This window comes from Mesoplodon densirostris, chromosome 16, assembly GCF_025265405.1.
Source record: "Mesoplodon densirostris isolate mMesDen1 chromosome 16, mMesDen1 primary haplotype, whole genome shotgun sequence".
NCBI classification, from domain to species: Eukaryota; Metazoa; Chordata; class Mammalia; order Artiodactyla; family Ziphiidae; genus Mesoplodon; species Mesoplodon densirostris.
The window spans coordinates 51,038,449-51,059,370 of record NC_082676.1 but is presented as its reverse complement, the minus strand read 5'-3'; the positions used below and the strand labels follow the sequence as shown (position 1 = coordinate 51,059,370).

The 20,922-nt window shown below is 41.4% G+C and overlaps 2 protein-coding genes across 2 annotated transcripts in view; one reads left to right on the top strand and one right to left on the bottom strand.

Annotated features, from left to right (window-relative positions):
- Positions 1 to 3,111: 3,111 nt before the first annotated feature.
- THUMPD1 (THUMP domain containing 1) lies at positions 3,112 to 10,966 on the bottom strand. The gene is made up of 4 exons (XM_060077915.1): positions 10,642 to 10,966; positions 8,908 to 9,082; positions 7,674 to 7,922; positions 3,112 to 7,220 (listed from the first exon to the last, which is right to left on the bottom strand). The coding sequence occupies exons 1-4, from the start codon at positions 10,870 to 10,872 to the stop codon at positions 6,799 to 6,801; spliced, it is 1,077 nt and encodes a 358-aa protein (XP_059933898.1). The 5' UTR covers positions 10,873 to 10,966; the 3' UTR covers positions 3,112 to 6,798.
- REXO5 (RNA exonuclease 5) overlaps positions 10,635 to 20,922 on the top strand; it is a 70,753-nt gene continuing 60,465 nt past the window's right edge. The window contains exon 1 of the mRNA XM_060077906.1: positions 10,635 to 10,889. The gene's annotated coding sequence lies outside the window, so the exon portion shown is untranslated. The remainder of the gene's footprint in view (positions 10,890 to 20,922) is intronic.

Below are 20,922 nucleotides of genomic sequence, written 5' to 3'. Positions count from 1 at the left end.
CCTTTGGTCGAAGACGCGTGCGCCCGCCCCCTGCCGGCCTTCGCTGCGCACTGCATGGAGGGAAACCGCCCCGTGCCCGTTAGCCGTGACCGCGCGCCCCCTCCTGGCCGTTCTGGGAACGTCCTGGGAAATTCTCAGCGAGGTGGTCACTCAGCTGGCGCACCGCTCCAGCCAAGACTTTCCTCTATCGGGCCGTGTCTTACCCACAGGGGCTGGAAAACAAAGAAATCTTTGGGTTTTTTGAGTGTTGAATGAAACGTAGAATTTATGCATGTATTTGCATAATTTTTACTGCTGTAAGCACTGGCCGCATAAACACAGACTACTACTTACACATGCTAAACGGCATATGATTGTGTTTAACCATGAAAATATTTCAGTGAAACCAAATTTTCACATTCTTTACACTAGTTTTCCATTTCACTTTCATCTTCATTTTTAAAAAAGCATTTCTGGTCATTTTTAAACATGAAATTCAGTTTATACTAGACAATTTCTCTAGCATCACCATCTTGATCGTGAGAGCTTATTTTAAAAGTTGCCATTTGGTGACAGACACATGACAGGGTCAGAATGCAAACCTAGAGGAAGCTGCATACCTGTTGTTAACTTACTGCGTGTATCCTTGGCTGATGTTTTCCATGAAAAGTGCTTTAGAGATGGCAGATGGATGAAATAACTTCCTTCAGTCCCACAAGTTACCAATTTTATTACCTTCAAATAGTAACTTCCATCACTTCACAACCAGAGGAAGACTTGGTGAAGCAAGAATTTTCTGCTTTGACATAAGAGAAGGCTGTGATGTTTCAAACTGACCACCTACCATCCCCAGATTGGCAGTGGGCATGAGGATAGCAACCCAATACCCTGGTGCGTGTTGCTGGTGCCAGAGAGAGCAGTATGGACCTTATTCTAAAATAATTTTGGTTGTGGGTCTCAACCAGTCTGTAGGCTCCCTCAAGGAGCAGTGGAAAGGCTTCCTTTGTTTTTCAGGGTTAAAAGTATTCTCCTGGCTGAGTCGACTTCACACACACCTTTTCCCAAAAGCATTTAAACGTATGCATATGTTCTGGCCTAAGAAGCCTGGACAATTTAAGGCTAATGGGTTGAGGTGCAATTTTTCATAGGGAAAATAGAGCATTTGATGCTGTCTGCAGCACAGTCGCATGTGTTTATGTGCACACTACGCTCAAGGAAAATGTGACCCACAATTGTTTAGGAATCACTGGTACAAATGTTTCACTGAGAGTAACAAAATGAATACACGTCCCCGTGTTCACTCATTCATGCATTCGCTCATTGACCATATATGTTCCAGACCTTATTTTGGTTCTGGGAAGTAAATGGTAATTGACAAAATGTCCCTACCCAAAGAGCTCCCTTCTAGTGAAGAGGGGCGTGAAAAAAACAAGGAAAAGCCAAGGAAACAATCAAACAAAATTAAAAAAATTGTGGGAGAGTGTCGGAGAAGCTATCCCCTTCCATCGAAGGCCCGCAGACCCTGCGGGAGCCACCGCCGCTATGGATGATTGGGAGGATGCGGTGCACCAAGCAAAGCTGCCCAAGCAGGCTGAGCGATACAACAAAATGGTGGAATCAATGAAGAAAGCAGCAGGGATGGATGTGGAGTTGACAACTGAAGAAAGAAACCTCCTATCTGTTGCATATAAAAATGTGATTGGAGGGCTTCCCTGGTGGCGCAGTGGTTGAGAGTCCGCCTGCCGATGCAGGGGGACACGGCTTCGTGCCCCGGTCCGGGAAGATCCCACATGCCGTGGAGCGCCTGGGCCCGTGAGCCATGGCTGCTGAGCCTGCGCGTCCAGAGCCTGTGCTCTGCAACGGGAGAGGCCACAACAGTGAGAGGCCCGCGTACTGCAAAAAAAAAAAAGCATACAGGTGAATTTGCACTAAAAACCAGTATGATGGAGCTCCACTGTCATCTTTATATATAAATGGAACAGTTTCTGGTGACCAAGGCATCCAATTAGCTTAAGACAACACCCAGACCCTGAAACTCAATGCCAGAGTTTCATGAAAGCTCTCCCCTATTATACTGACAGTTGGTAGAGTAAAAATGGAATCAAGTGTCTCATAATATGTTATTCTGTTGATTAGCTGGAATTTGTTAAAGAACTCCCAAAGACGATCACTGGGAAAATCAAACACAACGTTTTAAGAGACCACGAATGGGGTTGAACATAGCCTAACAAGAACACTGTGGTATTAAGTAGTTAACAGGGCTGCTTTCTTCTAGTCCTTGCTTCCTGATAATTCAGTGACTACTTAAAATGCTTAAGATTTTTTCTAGTTGAAAAATTCAACTGAATTTTTGTTTTGCACTTTGCCAAAAAATAAATAAGTAAAAATCTAAAATTATTTGGGAAGAAAATTATTACGATGACCAAACAACAACTTGTAGTGTTTAAAATAGCAGGGGTCAAATAATAATTAGAAAAGCACAATACACAATGAATTTATCTACTACATGATTAATTCAAAATAAAGATTAGAACTATTCTAACAGAAATGCTCAAGACAGAATTTCTTCTGCTTAAAATCTTTATATGCTACTAATTCTTTTTTTTTTTTTTTTTTTTGGGTACGCGGGCCTCTCACTGTTGTGGCCTCTCCCGTTGCAGAGCACAGGCTCCGACGCGCAGGCTCACGGGCCCAGCCGCTCCGCGGCATGTGGGATCTTCCCGGACCGGGGCACGAACCTGTGTCCCCTGCATCGAGCAGGCAGACTCTCAACCACTGCGCCACCAGGGAAGCCCTAATTCTTTAAGGTGAATTAAAATATTACTGTTAAAAGTGAGGAATGCAAAGAATTCAAAAGCCAATTAGTGAACTTAATTAAGTACTGTACTATACATTCTGAAGCAAACTCACTGTAAAATATCTAATGCTTGAATAAGATACAAAACGCTTAAGAGTTTTTAGTTATTCAAGAGCAATTAATAAATTTTTGTATCTTTACTTTTTGGACAATGTACATGACTTTTGATACATCATTTGACATAAAAACATCTTTTATGATATATCTACTTTATGACAATAAAGCAAGAGATTTACTAAGAGGCAGAAAGAAAAAGGAGAGATAGAGAACACCAGTCTTTAAGGAACAAATTTATTTTGATTTTTCTGAAATCAGAAACTGAAAAACAAGCTGAATATCTGGCCATACCAAAAGCAAAATACAAGTAAAAATAACATTTAGAAACCATGTTTAACTAAAGGGAAACATGTTTTTTTTTTTTTTGGCCGCACCATGCGGCTTGCAGGATTCTAGTTCCCCCACCAGGGACCAAACCCGCGCCCCCAGCAATGGAAGCGTGGAATCCCAACCAGTGGACTGGCAGGGAAGTCCCAGCAAGGAATTTTTGTTTGTTTGTTTGTTTTGCGGTACGCGGGCCTCTCACTATTGTGGCCTCTCCCGCCGCGGAGCACAGGCTCCGGACGCGCAGGCCCAGCGGCCATAGCTCACGGGACCAGCCGCTCCGCGGAATGTGGGATCTTCCTGGACCGGGGCATGAACCCGCGTCCCCTGCATCGGCAGACGGACTCTCAACCACTGTGCCACCAGGGAAGCCCGGGAAACATGTTTTAAAATATCAAATTTAACACTCTTTCCTCCACAGAGCAAAACAAGTTTTACTAAACCACAACACTGAAGTGGAGTTTAACTGACATAATTTTTTAAAATAAAAATTAAAAGGAAAAAAAGCACTCAATTCCCACCCTGGAATCTTATCATTTATAGAATAACATGCTCAGATGTCAGTGAAAATAAACAGTTAGTAAACCTGAAAACAAATCTTTCAATGACTGAATTCAGATTCCAACAGAACACCGTACTACATTTGGGGAAGAATAGCTTTTGTCACACTAAGGTCTTACCAAATATTGATAAAAATACAAAAGAGGATTAAAAACAAACTACTAAATCAAAATCTTTCTGTAGAGTAGCAGCTTTCACAAAATAAAAGGAACCCAGTTCCACAGGCTTGTACCTTCTGTAAGCATACAGCAAATTTTATTCCCAGAGTCTTGTACTATCAAAATAAAAGTATCTTTGTCTTGGAAAAAGTCTGATGAAGGCACCAAAATCCTATCATCCGTGTTCCCCCAATGATAGTTACAATGCTCCTATCATCCTTTCAAAATAACTTCAACTTTTAAAGAGTTAACATTCTAAATATCTAAAGATATATAAGGAAGTTCCAGCCTCATCTGCATCAGCAAGGCCCTTTCTATTCTCTTTGCTCTTCCCAAATCCTTCGTTTTACCAGCAGGACCACTAGCTAGGAGGATAAAAATATATTTCCGTGTTCAATAGCCAATAAACAAACATAGCCATTGGTGCAGGAAGACTTAACACTTACAATACTTCCGAACTTGTTAAAACTTAATAAAATCCAACTCCAAAAGCTAATTTCACGACCCTTTAGTATTCTCAATCCGGACATTTAATTTTGCAGCCCTCTTTGGTGTCTGTCTCTCCCATCTTTTTTCCGTTTTACCCTGGAGGAACCCTTGAAAAAACTGTCAAATTAAGGGGATCCTCAATGTATATGAGTGTGAGCACTAAGCTGAAAGATACTCTTGTTTCACAGAAATCCAGAACTGTCAGAATAGGACTCTGAGTTCTTCCTCTTCTCTCAGTGAAAAAATCCCAGGCTGAGATTTTGCGAAAGGGTACCTCATCCAGTCACATACCAGTGTTGGGAAAAGGAGGGGAAATGTTATTTAATTTGGTTTTGCAGTTCTGCAAGAGGAGTTTAAATAAGACCTGAGACTTGTTGCTTTCTTCATTCTCAAACCCAAGTGGCTGTGGAAACATTTCAAGAGTGCCTTATGCAACGTAATTATTCCAAAGCGTCAGTTTCTTTTAATCTAAGACTCCTGTCACTTTTAAGAAAAAACATTTTTCTCCAGGCCCTTTCAGAAAACTGTTCATTTGTTCTTGCAATGAGAAAAATGTCTCCTAAATAGCCTAGTTTCTGTAGCCATTCTTCATCTTCAAAGCATTTAGCAAAATCTGGCCTAGTATTTTATTGTACTTATAATTTACTGGTAATTCACCTTTCAACTCAAATATCCCGTGGAGAACTCTTCCTCTGATAAGTACTGGATTTCTTTATGTAGGAGATTTATGTGCTCTTTGTTCAGGTTTTAGTTTGTTTTTTTTTTTAAACATTCTTGCATCAAATGGATCTTTAATTAAGTTAACCATTTTTGCAGCATTGTTTAAAACTTTCTTCATTTCATCTCCAAGTTTTTAGTATCAGCACTTCTCTGTGAAGAAAGCAGCGTGCTGTAACATCAACGTCAGGATTTTCTTTTACTAAAATGAGGCAAAACTTTCCATGGAGCCAGCCACTGATGGGGCACCAGGAGTACAGATGACAGACTGCTGTTTTTCAGATATGAAGACCTATTAAATTTAAACTGACCATTGTTTTGGGAGGCTCCTAGCAGGGGAAAGTTTCCTTGAATTTCCTTCTAATTTACAAATCTTACAAATGCAACAGCATGACAAATATTCATGAAATCTGTTGATTCATCAGCAACTGCTGCTGCTTTTAAACAAAACCTCTTTAGTATCATGTGACATAAGTCAATTTATTATATTGAGAGAAAAGTCTTTTCAATTTCTTGTACTGCTTCTTGACCTAGCATTTTAATGTTGTTACTGTTAGATTCTTACCGACTATGTGAATTTTTCTTTCCTGGAAAAAGTTCTGCTACTACATAATTTGCTTCTTAAACCTTTTCACTGAACGTGATTTTTCGAACAAAAGCTTTACTGTCTTGATATTCCAAAGCCATTAAAATAATCGTCTTTGTCAGGGAGCTATGATTTATAGTTACAACTGCTGAAGCAAATGTTCGGTTTGTAAGTTGCATTTCACAAAGGATATGGAATGGAACAGCTTGAATAATAAGTCCATTTACATTGTAAAGTAGCTTACATTGTAAAGAATTTGCGTGCCTTGCTGCACTAGTATACTGTAATAACTCAGAAGACTAACTCTTCATAACTAACCTCATCAGAAATATCTAATTGTATGCCTAGAATGAACACTTCTATCTCACACCTTGCCTCCAAAAATTGCAGCACTGCACCGTCAGATTTGGTTGTAACAAATGTTATGAAAACATAAAAATGGGCATAGCTTCCACTGCAGGGAGCGCGGGTTCGATCCCTGGTTGTCGAACGAAGATCCCACATGCCTCGCGGAGCAGCCAAAGAAAAAGGCGCGCGGGGCATAAAAACTAAACAAGAAAATCACAAAAGGTACAAAAACTTCACAAAACAATACACTTCTAACCTATATGGCCCATGTTTTTGCAATGTTTACAACAAAGTGGCAGGGGACAGCTGAATTGCAAAATGCAAAAATTCCTTCCTTAGAATGAAAATTTCCCTCTGAGTTTCGATTTCACAGAGCTTGCTCACTCCCATAAGTCAGCTGGCAGTGCAGAAGCGGGGGAGTGGGGAAGGTAATCAAGAGGGAGAGGCCAACATCATCCTCCCGCCATCCTCCGCTCTGTGCAGTAGTGTTCACCAATTTATCCATAGGCTCTTCTAGCTCAACCAAATGCACACTGCTATATAGGGCTGGAAGATCTCTAACAAAACTATTAACGGGGCTGCTCAGTTATTTTGAGTACAGCATTATGCAGCACACCAACTCAAAAACAATATTTTTAGTAACAATTTTACATAGAATCCCAGCAACATCTCACAGAACCGCAGTTGAGAAATCCACCTCCAACACCAAACGATTTTTTTTCCTATGAGAGGTCATTTCCATGTGACTCAGATCCTTCTGTGACTTGACTTGCAAGTTCAGGTTTAGCGGCCCCCTCACTCACCACAGGTGTCTCAGATATTGGTTCTGTCTGACCCAGTTCCTCACTATCCTCTGGTACCACCTGCTGGTTATTTTTTTCTTCTGCTGCGTCCTTTTGATTTGATTTGTCACCAGATTCCAATTTAGCTTCTTTCCCATTTCCTGTTAGCGCTGCCTGCTTTGGGTTAAGCTGTGACGAGTCCTTGGCACTCTTCACCACCTCCTGGAGATTGTATTTTCTGAACAACGTGTAATCTTTCACAACACTCAGGCAACAGACAGCTTTAATGATTTCTACTACCACTGTGTACTGTGGATTGGTAAGATCTACTTTATTTTCCGAATTGAGGCTGCCTACTATTCCTGTAACAAAAATAACAGGAAAACAGGTTAAGAAGGATACCTTTAAGCTTAGCAGATACAAAAACAATCTTTCATCTCCTCCTATTTAGAATTTGTTAAAACAATATGTATATACTAGTCCACTCATCAAATTCCACTCTTCTACATGGACTTCCATCAAATTCCCTGAATGCTTTCAATAAATAAATACAAATAAAATCCTGAGACATTTAACAAGAGCACTTTTTTCCCCAAAGAAAATTCAATCTTGATTTGGAAAAGACTTTAGTATCTAACTACCAAAAAAATCTCATACCCAACATACTGAAAAGTTAGGTTTGATATTATTTAAGGGCATTTTAATATACTTGTTCTGCACTCAAAAATGTAAGCCTTAAATCTCAAAAAAAAAAAAATCTTATGAACAAGTATTTACCGTGGCACACCTATGTAAAATCACTAAGAGAAACATACCTGCCAATTCTTTGATAACTTCTTCTCTATTCATGTGACTGTTATTTCGAGATTTATATACAATCTGAAATGTCCCTTTGTTTGGAGCTTTAAACCAGGGTTCCAAAAATGTTTCTGCATATTTTTTCATATCTTCTAAGAAAGCCTTGCATGTGCCTGAGATGGGTAACATTCGTAGAATAACCCGAGTCTTCTTCTTCTTGGTTTTGTATATATCTTGGAGAATATGATGCACCAATTTCTCAGGTTCTAAAATAAAAAGAAAAAATCAGCACAGAACAAACAGGTAAGTTTAAAAGTTCTCAGACATTTTAAACTCTTCAAACTCTCTAAAATGAATTTTCATTGGCAATGACATAAATTGACAGTAGAGTAGAAAAAAATCATCATAATGAATTTTAAACAAGTTTAACCAACCATTTTTCCCAATTAATATTTCTTTGGTGCCTACTCTGTATTAATACTGTATCTCATCTTTTAACTCTGCTTTTATCAAAAACAATTGTTTTTGAAGACACTGGAGTTAACTTATTTGTGATGTCTAATTTATCTGATGGCAACACCATGCTGTTGTTTTCCTGTATCAGCAACTATCGAAGTAATAAACATTAAATAGTACATGCTTTTTTACAAAAACAAAACAAAAATCTGCAAGTCACTTAAAAAGATTTAATCAATCCATTAGCTAAGTTTGTACAGAAGTCTAGATTTCAGACCTCAGAGGAGCCCCAGAGCCATGAATGCACAAGATCATAATGTAGTATTCAGGAGGCATTCTGACTATATACGAGTCTGTTTTGGGCTGCTGAGTGCTTTCAATATTTTTAAAGTAGTTAGCTACATTTAAAAACCTAGAAACTTCTCCATATTTCCAACTTCTTTTGAAAAATCAGAAGATCTGGCTCCCCTAAGACTACATTCCCAAATGGCTGGAGCCATTCCAAACTGCCTGGGGTTGAGTAGCAGCTGCTCCTTTTAGACAGAACCGTGTATTCTTGTTTTGCCTAAAGCTACATACAGATAAAGTGGCAAAGCCAGGTTTCCACTCCTAAGCCCTATGTCCACCACCCCATTCTACCTCTCCATATGCCTAGTGCTAACACAGTGTAGAGAGGATGCAATCAAATGATTAACTGAGCCATGCCCATGAAGCCATTCTGTAGGCAGTGTTCTCGGAGACAGGTGTCCAGATATTACAGGATCAATAATCTTAAAATGTATTAGTCAGACACACCTATCCCAAGTGTCCTGATGAAGACTACATTATTTGCTCCACTCTCCACTGACTGGAATCTTCTCAGCCTCATCTCTGTAGATGCCTTAATGTCACCAACTTCTTTCTTCAAGGCAGCCTCCACATCATCATCTTCTGCCTCACTTCCAGAGGGTTGCTGATCCTTGTCTGCAAACTGTTTGCATAAAACTAATGAGCAGAAATGCCACAACAGCTTATGTTAAAAGCTCTTAATTAACTACTCATGTGAAAACCCCAGTGGCAGATGATTCAATATTGACAATAAAGCTTTTTATTCAGACACCATTCCCTCCAAAATGTGGAGGAAGAAGGAATTTCTCTCAGACTGTGGTACATATCATTTGAAAATGTTTTCTAAAGCATCTTGACAGTCTGGGGCAGAGGGAAATGTGCTCATCAGATGAATCATTTCAGGGTGGACCTTAATCCTATCAATAGATGTGATTGCACCTGATATGACACTCTCCTTTCATGAGATTGAACCAAATAGTTATGAAGTTAAAAATCCTTACTCCTGTTCTACTGAAATCGTTCAAGAACTTGCTCAAGCTGTCGGTGTAGACAAGACATGCACGTGCTGCCCACTCTGCTCCACTAATGAGACTGCCAATCAGGCACTAATGGTAATTTTACACATTTATGGAGATATTATTGTATACCAGGATGTTATTTTATGTACATATGCAATTTTTTTTTTTTTTTTCGGTACGTGGGCCTCTCACTGTTGTGGCCTCTCCCGTTGCGGAGCACAGGCTCCGGATGCGCAAGCTCAGTGGCCATGGCTCACGGGCCCAGCCGCTCCGCGGCATGTGGGATCTTCCCGGACCGGGGCACACACCCGCGTCCCCGAACCCGCGTCGGCAGGAGGACTCTCAATCACTGCGCCACCAGGGAAGCCCCATATGCAATTTTTTTAGCCAAACTTCTGAAGTCCTATCATTATTCTCTTTTTTACCTAGCTCAGCAGGATTAATAACATGCCCATCCCCTGAGCTAGTAAATGACAGTACCTGAATTTAAATGCCCTCTGTACTATGCTCCTCCATTTAATTCCTTGGGGTGTACATGTGTGTATTGGTCCAAATCCTAAGCCAATAATATAATTATTTCCAAAATGGGACAATGAGACTTTATACGGTATTGTTTCAAAAAGTTCTTACTTTTTGAAATGTATTTTTATATGCATTTGAGAAGTAACTAGCACTAGTAAGTACTAAAAACACTATTTTAGAGATGTTATTGCTTAGGACAAACACATTACTACAACCATAATGTTCAAATGGTGGTAAGATATGGCAAAAACCTTAAGGACGAATGAAGTGTGCCCTTGTGAACTTGGACCAGCTAGTACCTAACCTACTTCAACCTCAGTATCCCGGTGAGCAACACTTCACAAAGCTACGATGAGAAGTAAATGTTTCTGAAAGAGCTTCAGAAACAACGCCTGAACCGCAGGAAGCAATCTATACATGGGAGCAACCGTGATTAATGATGGGGGGAAAAAAGGCCAAAGTGCAAGCATTTAAGCACAAGACCGGGTTGGGGTCGGGAGCCGAGACCTTGCGGGGGGGCGGGGAGGACACAGAGGCGAGGACACGCCCCCTCACCGCCACTCAAGCGGCCAACCTCGCGCATGCGTATACAGGTAGCCGGCCTGCCACCCTTCCCTCCTCCCTCAAAGGCCTGCTGGCCCGCCCTCCCCGGGGCCGGTACCTTTTCTGGACCATACATGTCGTCGCCGTATTCGTTGAGCAGGCTGTAGGCCTCCTCCACGCACTTGCGCTCGTTCATGTTACAGGTGATGAGAATGCCCTGTAGCCCGGGCTCCAGCTGCCGGGGCCCGCCGCCATCGCAGCGCCGAGCCCGTTTGGCCTGCACGTACTGAGCCTTGCCTTTGCGCTTCCCGCCGCCAGGCTGAGGAGACTGCTGGACGGGGGACGCCATGGTACGTGAGAGCTGAGGCAAGTAAGAAACGTGCTTCTCCACGGCCCTCGCGCCCTCACTTCTGCGGGCGCGGGCTGATTACGTCAGGTGTGCGCGATGACCTCCCCTAGTCCCGCCTCCAAGCCTCATTTCCGGTTCCGCCGGGTCCTAAAGCCGATGGGCGGCAGGCTGCGGAGAGGTGGCGTGAGGCCCGACCCTCGCCAGAATTGACAGGCACTCGCTTTCACCTCACTGCCGGAAAAAGGTGTTTCCCTAGAGAAGTGGCCTGCCTGCCGCAGGTGGAGGCGGCTTTGCAGCCATCCCAAAAGTGGCGGTAGTGGCACTTTCCAGAACGTTGATGCCGGTTCAAGCCTCCTAGATTCCGCAACCATCCTTGGCACCTGTTCCCCCAGCCTACCCTATAATTCTGTCAGCTTTCCAAAAGCTCCCAATAAATTCCTTTTCAGCCTAAATTTGCCAGAATATGTTTCTATATGACTTACAACCAAGAATGGTGGTTTGTCACACTGCTTTTCTCTGGGGTTTTATCCCTAGTCTCAGCAACTATCATGTTAATATATTTTCTTTTAAAAATCGTTGAAAAGATGCCAGTCTTGAAGAATGTGTTCAGGAGGAGTAAGTGCTCCCCACACTCAGCCCCAACTACTCCTCAGGTACAAAGTTGTTGCCAGATTTCAGTTACTACAAATCCTAGAGGAGGTAACCTGCAAAAGGGGCACTGACCTGAGAGTCAATAATCTTTGATTCTAACCCCAGATTTACCATTATATCCAAAAATCTTATCACCATCTCATTTTTTCTTTCATCTTTGCTTCCGCCTTTACTTTTCAGAGTGTCATCTGTGGAGATTGCATAGCATATATTTCTGGAGGTCCTGAGTTGCTTGTGAAAGGCAGTCTTGTCACACTGGCCTTGCTGTGGTGTCAGGAGGCATAGAGAGAGCTGGCTGGAAAACTTTTTTCTTTTCAGCCTCAGTGCCTAGCATAGTGCCTTGCCCATAGTAGGTGCTCGAAAATGTTTTTGAATTGAATTCCACCCAAAAAGTGTTCAATAAACAAAAAAGGTTAAGACTCACGCTGTTGAAAGGGAAAGTACACCCCAGTCCTGATCCCATTAAACCATGTTAGAGAAGCTGGAAAACGGCATTGGTCTCCCCCAGAACCTCTCTTTCACTAGGTGAATTTCAGTTGCCCATACACTACCCTCTGTCGTTAGGATCTTAGAAGTTAGCATACAGATAAAAGTTAAGATACATAGTTTGACCCCTAAGCATATTTGAGTCCTACATGCTGGAGGCTGAATCAGGAGGCAAACTTGAAAACCAAACTCTGTTGTATTTCACGTTTGCTATGTTGGGAGAAACCCTATTAGGTGAGAAAAATATGCAAACTTCCAACCCCCAGTCTAGATATCAGAATTATATAAATTTCCCCCTCATCCCGTGGCAACTTCACATGACACTTCCACTTTCTCCTGAACTAGGCCCTTAATCCAGCTCTAAATAACTCAGCCTGTGTTTATTCTTGATTTTTCTTCTTTATTCTTTTTCATTTTTTTCTTCATGACTATGACATCATTATTTCATTTAGAGAGAGATTTCCTTGGCAATGCTGGAAACACAATTGTACACAGTTTCTGCTTATGTGAACTTTTACCTCCTTAGGGCACCAATCATGGTCAGTGGACTAATATCTATCACTGGGCACTAAGGGCTCTATGATGTGGCTTGTAAACCCCTCTTCTGGCTCCTGTATTTGTGTTTTTTAAAGAAGAAATGTTAACATTGTAGAAAGTGGCACTTGACATCTTGTGGAGTGTATAATGGTGCTCTGAGGAATTTGCCTTTTATTCTAACTAACCTATTTGCTTCACATATTCAGGAGGGCTTACAGTCCAACAAGTGAGGGGTTGGTGTAAGACATTCTAAATTTCCTTTTGCTTTATCTTCCTAACCTTCAAAGTTACTACCATTTAACTTATACTTGTATGTTCAGTACAGAATCCGTTCTGGCCCTGAACACAACACTCTTAGATACCCTTCAGGTTCTGACCTCGCTATCCATCCAGGGTTTCCTGCCTTATTCTCTTGATATCCAGCATCTTCAGATAATAGATGTTCTGATATTGAACCCCAGTATCCTCCTGACTTGATTGCTCAACACCTGCCACCTTCAGAGTTGGCATCATGTAAGATTTAAGAGCCCAAATTCTAAAGTCAAATCAAGTTCAAATCCCAGTTCTGCCATGCCCAGGCTGTGGGAGTCCGAGCAAGTTACCTAAGTCAAGTTTCTTCATTGACTTTAATGGAAAAAAAATTTAATGGAAATGATAATACCCACATCATGGGTTACTGGGAAAAGTCATTAAGGTCAGGCATGACAAGTGCTAAGCTCATAGTTACTGTTCAACCAATGTGGACTTGAAAACAGTTGTGGCTCATCGAAGCCTAGATTTTTTTTTTTTTGGCACTAGTATCCATTCCCCAATCCAGTCTCCTAAATTCATTATTTATCTCTTAATCTCTTATTTCAATGGTTCTTTTGTATGTGTAACTTATTGAAAGTTAAATTTAATCCTTTTAGAAAAGGAGCTAGAAGGGAAATAAATCAAAAAATAAAGTAGTGCAAAGTAAAATAAAATACATAACACCTGCATGCCCTTACCTCTGCCAATTGGCTCCTGCCAATATTTGAATGAATGACACCCCAGGTGTTTCACTGGATTTGTCTCCTTAGCTGACAGCGCTTGTGTCACACTTGCACTTTCATCACACCTGCAAGCTACTTAAGAAAGATGTCCAACAGACTCATCCCACAGGCTGGAACCTAAATTTGAACGCATGTGAACTTGGGTCTATCCCTGGAGAACCACATTTGGCCTGGCTCTTTGCTCCTATGTGCCTCTTCACTCAGCCCTACTGGGTGTTCAAAACTCCTGATCCTGGCCTCCCCAAGTTTGCTTCATCCCACCATTGCTGGAGTCTCAATTTTGACAGGTATGCTTCTCTAAGGCAAATTTTGCATTTTGTGGACCTAGGTTCTTGAAGGCAAAAGTGAATAAATCCTTTTTTCTCCAATTTTCTTCTCCAATTTTATACCCTATACATGTATGAATCTTTCTTCTTAAAACTTTTCCTGACGTTTCATGGGTACTTTCTCCCTACTCATTTGAGATTTTGTTGAATAATCTACATTTAAATTTAGTTGTTTTATTATTTAGTTCTACTTCTTTGAGTATTTCTAGATCCCCCTCCTGCTTCTTACTTCCACTTTATTATTTAATTTATTTTTATTTTTGGCTGCGTTGGGTCTTAGTTGCTGCACACGGGCTCTCTCTAGTTGCAGCGAGAGGGGGCTACTCCTGGCTGAGGTACGTGGTGCTTCTCATTGTGGTGGCCTCTCCTGTTGTGGAGCACAGGCTCAGTAGTTGTGGTACGTGGGCTCAGTAGTTGTGGCTCACAGGTTCTAGAGCACAGTCTCAGTAGTTGTGGCACACAGGCTTAGTTGCTCCGTGGTATGTGGGATCTTCCCGGACCAGGGCTTGAACCCGTGTCCCCTGCATTGGCAGGCAGATTCTTTTTTTTTTTAACATCTTTATTGGAGTATAATTGCTTTACAATGGTGTGTTAGTTTCTGCTTTATAACAAAGCGTATCAGTTATACATATACATATGTTCCCAAATCTCTTCCCTCTTGCATCTCCCTCCCTCTCACCCTCCCTATCCCACCCCTCTAGGTGGTCACAAAGCACCGAGCTGATCTCCCTGTGCTATGAAAATGCTTCCCACTAGCTATCTGTTTTACGTTTGGTAGTGTATATATGTCCATGCCACTCTCTCACTTTGTCCCAGCTTACCCTTCCCCCTCCCCATATCCTCAAGTCCATTCTGTCGTAGGTCTGTGTCTTTATTCCCATCTTGCCCCTAGGTTCTTCATGACCTTTTTTTCCCCCTTAGATTCCATATGTATGTGTTAGCATATGGTATTTGTTTTTCTCTTTCTGACTTACTTCACTCTGTATGACAGACTCTAGGTCCATGCACCTCACTACAAATAACTCAATTTCGTTTCTTTTTATGGCTGAGTAATATTCCATTGTATATATGTGCCACATCTTCTTCATCCATTCATCTGTTGATGGACACTTAGGTTGCTTCCAAGTCCTGGCTATTGTAAATAGAGCCGGCAGGCAGATTCTTAACCACTGCACCACCAGGGAAGCCCCTTACTTCCACTTCAATCAATGCTCCTAAGAATGAAGCCCTAATGGTAGAATCTCAGGCAGTTTTATAACTTAGAAATGTTTCCATTTGCAATTCAAATCATACTATGAGCTGCACATTCCACCAATGCATAACACTAGTCTTGAATAATACACTAATGCAAGAAGTATAAATTCAGAGTAGGTATAGTATGTATTGGGTTGGCCAAAGTAAAATGTTACAGAAAAACCTGAACGAACTTTTTGGCCAACCCAATATTTAAGAGCCCAGGGTAACTCAGGTATAGAGGATCTTTTAGCACAGATGAGGCCAAATAAAAATGATCTACATGAGTACTCAGTTTGAATAATTTGTATTTAAATTAAAAATTGGAAGTTGGAACTTCCTTGGTGGTCCAGCAGTTGACTCCATGCTCCCAATGCAGAGGGCCTGGGTTCAATCCCTGGTCAGGCAATTAGATCCTGCATGCTGCAACTAAAGATCCCACGTGCTGCAACTAAAGAGCCTACATGCCACAACGAAGATCCCACATGCCACAACTAAGAACTGGCACAGTCAAATAAATAAATATATTTTTTTTAAAAATTGAAGGGAAGTCAATTAGAATACAGCATTCAGTGTACAGATGAACAGAGAGACAAACTGATTGGGAACACACTTTGAATATCCAACAGTCTTGGGTTTAAATACTAACTCCACTACTTTGCTAGCCTTATGACCTTGGGAAAGTTAACTGCTCTGAACTTCGTGTTCCTCATCTGTAAAATGAGAATAGCTATAATATATACCTTATAGGTCATTGTGAGTATTGAATAATTCATGCCAGTCTCAGATAAAAATATTCAATAAATGTTAGCTGCTGCTGTTTTGTTGTAGCTGTTGCTAATTGGAAGGTTTGATGAGGGTAATTTTTATCAAACCAGAATTGAGTTTAAGGCCCAGGCTTTTTGAGTTGGTCAGTTGGCCTTGAAGTATCTCCAGTCACCATTTACTGATTCCCAGGACCTGAGAGGTACCTTATTATATCTAAGTGTGTTAATATGGAAAGATTTACAAGATACATTGGAAACTGGGGTAAAAATCAAAGTAAGGTATGTGTAGTATGAACCAATTCATGTTTTAAAAGGAAATATATATGTGCATATATGTACACATACATACATATGTGTATGTGTCAATCCTATATATGTATATGTATACATATATGTATATATCATATACATATATATCTCTCAAAATGATGCTTAGTAAGAGTTCTGTTGTTCTCCACATTTCTCAACTAAAACTCAAAGCTAAGAATTAAGAGGCACTGTCTCTGCCCTTTCCAGTATAAAAAGAACTGTCAACAAAGTCTAAGGCATGTCTCTCTAAGTTTGGAAAAAGTTGGCTCAATTAGCCCTGCTATCCCCATACCACTCTGCTTCCCAGTTTACATCAGAAGCCTGGGGACAGGAGAGTAGAGAATGCTTTCACCCCCTTTCCTGCTTCTAATTTCCACTTTAGTCAATGCTCCTAAGAGTGATTTCACCCCCTGTGCAGCGAGGGGCATCAAGGGAATCTCTCATAACGGTTAAAGGTGCCTGGAAGAAAAAGAGACTGGCATCATATCCTGGGTTGATGTCCCCTTCCTTCTGGCTAAGTGAGAAAATGAGTCAGAATGGGAAGTAGAGGCAGATGGCAGGGTACAGAGAGTGAGAGAATGGGGAGGGACAACAGAGAAGAGGACTGCCACCCAAGATAGGGTGTTCTAAAGATGTGTGAGGATCTGTGTCAAGTAGACTCCCAGAAAGTACCTGGGCTTAAACAAGTAGACCCAACAGACAAAGGATTAAAGTCACACTGTCATGGTAACTCCTCTTACCCTAATCTTTTTTCCTTACCCTCCAAAACAGAGGATCTAGTGTTTAGAATTGGGAGGGGGGAAAATGTGTCTGGGAGATAGAAAAGACCATTTGTCTCTATTCCAGGCACGATAGTGGGAGGAGCAGCAGAAAGAGTGGCCAGCCCTCATGTCCACTGCAGGTCCCCAGAAGCACAGAGCAAGTCTATGCTGGGGAGAGGGGAGCAGGTACAATGTACATGGAGTCTGAGCTTTAAATTTTGAGTGGACAAACTTTTAATAACTGAAAATGATTTGAAAGTTGTAGGACCATCCCAAGAAGTCTTTCATTTTTGTCAGTTTGATTACTGTGTGACTTGGCATGTTCCTCCTTGGGTTTATCCTGCCTGGGCCTCTCTGTGCTTCCTGGACTTGGGTGACTGTTTCCTTTCCCATGTTAGGGAAGTTTTCAGCTATTATCTCTTCAAATATTTTTTCAGGTCCTTCCTCTCTCTCCTTCTGGGACCTCTATAATGCGAATGTTGATGCATTTAATGTTGTCCCAGAGGGCTCTTAAACTGTCTTCATTTCTTTTCATTCTTTTTTTCTTTATTCTGTTCTGTAGCAGTGATTTCCACAATTCTGTCTTCCAGTTCACTTATCCATTCTTCTGCCTCAGTCACTCTGCTACTGATTCCTTCTAGTGAATTTTTCATTTTAGTTATTGTATTGTTCATCTCTGTTTGTTTGTTCTTTAGTTCTTCTAGGTCTTTGTTAAACATTGCTTGCATCTTCTTGATCCTTGCCTCCATTCTTTTCCCAAGGTCTTGGATCATCTTCACTATCATTATTCTGAATTATTCTTCTAGCAGATTGCCTATCTCCACTTCACTTAGTTGTTCTTCGGGGGTTTTATCTTGTTCCTTCATCTGGGACATATTCCTCTGCCGTCTCATTTTGTCTAACTTTCTGTGATTGTGGTTTCCGTTCCACAGGCTGCAGGATTGTAGTTCTTCTTGCTTCTCCTGTCTGCCCTCTGGTGGGCGAGGCTTTCCCATAGGCCTGTTCAGGCTTCCTTATGGGAGGGACTCCACTGGTGGGTGTTGCTGGGTCTTGTCCCTCTGGTGGGCAGGGCTGTGCTCAGGAAAACTTTAAACCACCTGTCTGCTGATGGGTGGGGCTGTGTTCCCACCCTATTGGTTGTTTGGCCTGAGGCGACCCAGCACTGGAGCCTACAGGCTGTTTGCTGGGGCTGATGGCAGCCTCTGAGAGGGCTCACACCAATATGTACTCCCCAGAACTGCTGCTGTCAGTGTCTTTGTCCCTGCCATGTGCCACAGCCGCCCCCTTCCTCCACAGAAGACCCTCTAGTACTAGCAGGTAGGTCTGGCCCAGTCTCTTTTGAGGTCACTCCTATTTTTCTCCTGGGTTCTGGTGCACACAGGACCTTGTGTGTGCCCTCCAGGAGTGGAGTCTCTGTTTCCCCCAGTCCTGTGTATTTCCTGTGATCACACCCCACTGGCTTTCAAAGCCAGATTCTCTGGGGGGTCCTCCTCCTGTTACCAGACCCCCAGGCTGGGAAGTCTGATGTGGGGCTCAGGACTTTCACTCCTGTGGGAGGGCCTCCATGGTACAATTGCTCTCCAGTCCATGGGTCTCCCACCTGGCAGGTATGGGATTTGATTTTATCGTGATTGCACCCCTCCTACTATCTTGTTGTGGCTTCTTCCTTGTCTTTGGCTGTAGGGTATCTTTTTTGGTAGGTTCCAGCATTTTTCTGTTGATGGTTGTTCAGCAGTTAGTTGTGATTTTGGTGTTGCGGTAAGAAGGGGTGAGCCCATGACCTTCTATTCTGCCATCTTGAACTCAAGCCCCCCTCCAAGAAATCATTAAGTGATGGAAAATGGATATTGAATACCAAGGGGGAAAACAGAAATTGGGGGGAAAATAAAGTTTTGAGTTAAGACTCATTTGAAAAACTACAGTTACATATATATGTAATTTTTATATAGATATATATATACAGAAATTTACACACTTATATATATGTATCTCCCTCCCACTCCCTACACACACACACCCCGTTTTGCAATACATTGACTACTTTTTTATGTCATTCTGTATTTTTTATTTTGTTTTTGGCCACATGCATGTATTCTTTTTACAAGTTAAAATAAAGTGCCATTTACTTGATGTGGATATTCACAAAAGTATTTCTTTCCTCCTTGGGTCTACAGCTAGACTAATTTCTCAGCCCCCTGTAAGGGTGGTGAAATGTGGGTGGAAGCGATTCATGCCTCTAGGCCTAAATTCTTATGAGATCCTTCACAAATGCACTCTTCTTTCTGATGTTCCCTTGCTCTGGCTCTCATTCTCCTGCTTGCCAACTTGCTGATTTTAGAGGATCCAATTCAGGACTCTTATGAGGCCTAGGGGAGAGTGAAACCTGTGAATATAAGGATTATGACTACTTTGTGGAGGGGAGCTGCCCAGGAAAGCACATCAACCAGGAACTTCTGCATTAGACTTAAGCCTCTGAGTTTTGGGTTTGTTTCTGCAGCATAGCCTAGCACACTTTAACTAATATACTGGGAATTTAAAGTTTGTTCAGAATGTCTTTACTATTTTTGTTAGAGTCTTATTGTCCATAGTGATTATAACACTGTCCTTCTGATAAATTGAAAGAACAGGCCTCATAACAAAATGAAGAGAACATGGGTTTTGAAGTCTGACCTGAGTAGAAAGCCCAGTTCTGTTGTTTTTTCAGTAGACTCATAGGGAAATCCTGGCCTGGTGGCCCAGGCCTCTGTTTTCTTGCCAAAACACCACATCATGCCTTTTACTCCCTCCTTACAAAATGTATATGAAATAGACTTCTATCTGGAAGTAGATTACAAAATGGTTGAGACAGTACTATAAACTTTGTTCTTTTTCCTGTAGAACCATTTATGAAAATATTTTTATTTTTGAAGGATTTCTTTGTTATTGTTGCTTAAATTATTTTGGGGAAATATTCATAACTTCAGACTCTTTTACATGTTGAGAAAGATTTAGTCAACCTTGGCTGGTGCGACAGGAAATCAGGAGAGAGTGAGAGAATGTTCCAGGTAACTTTTTTCCACTTTTGACTTAATTATGCCAATTCCACAAAACACACACACACACCCAGCTCTCTGCAAGTGATGGAAAAGCTCAGTGGAGCTCAGAGAAGGCCTGCCATTTTCCCTCTGCGTTTGTATATGTAGGGGGCAGGGTATATTGGGAAGAATAAAAATGGAAAGATGGGGTCTAATCACATATCAGTTATGTCACCTTGCCCTTTTCCCCTTTCCCATTCTCTTGGGAACTTTATGGGTAGGCAGCTTAAGGGCTATTTTGACATGTTCATTATCAAAATCTTTGCTCCAGTCAAGTTGCTTCTAGGTGTAATCAAACAACTTGACATTAAAGTAGAAGGATATGACCCTTCCAACAGAGTCACTTTCAAGTTGTATGACTTATTTTAAGGTTATTTGATCTCTACTCAAATAATTTCCTCATATTTAAAAAAAAATGGGTATAGTTCTACTTACCTTACAGAGCTGCTATATGAGATACAAAAAACATTCAAGAAATGGTAATTCTGTTCCATTCCATGTAAGAGATGATTCCAACACTAATCCCATTTTCCTTGTTGTTGTTGTCTTATGATGGAAAAGGGGGTATGTTAAAAGAATCTCTCAAAAGCCTGGTCTTGGCTGGGAAGTACATTTATTTATTCAGGTTTTTCTTAAGACAGGTGGGTATAAGAATGATCCAATAGCTTAAGTCAGAATCCTCCAGAAGATCTCGTTTCAAATAATCTTAGAAAAAGACTCAAGTGTTTTCCCAGAGAAAACAGCGATCCCTATAAAATAAGGGATGTAGGTGTAAACAAAAATTCAACCAGGTAAATTTTAAAGCTCTAAGTGGCTTTACTGAACAATCCATAAGTTGAAAAGCATCCAGTCTCGCAAGTAGAGAGGAGCTC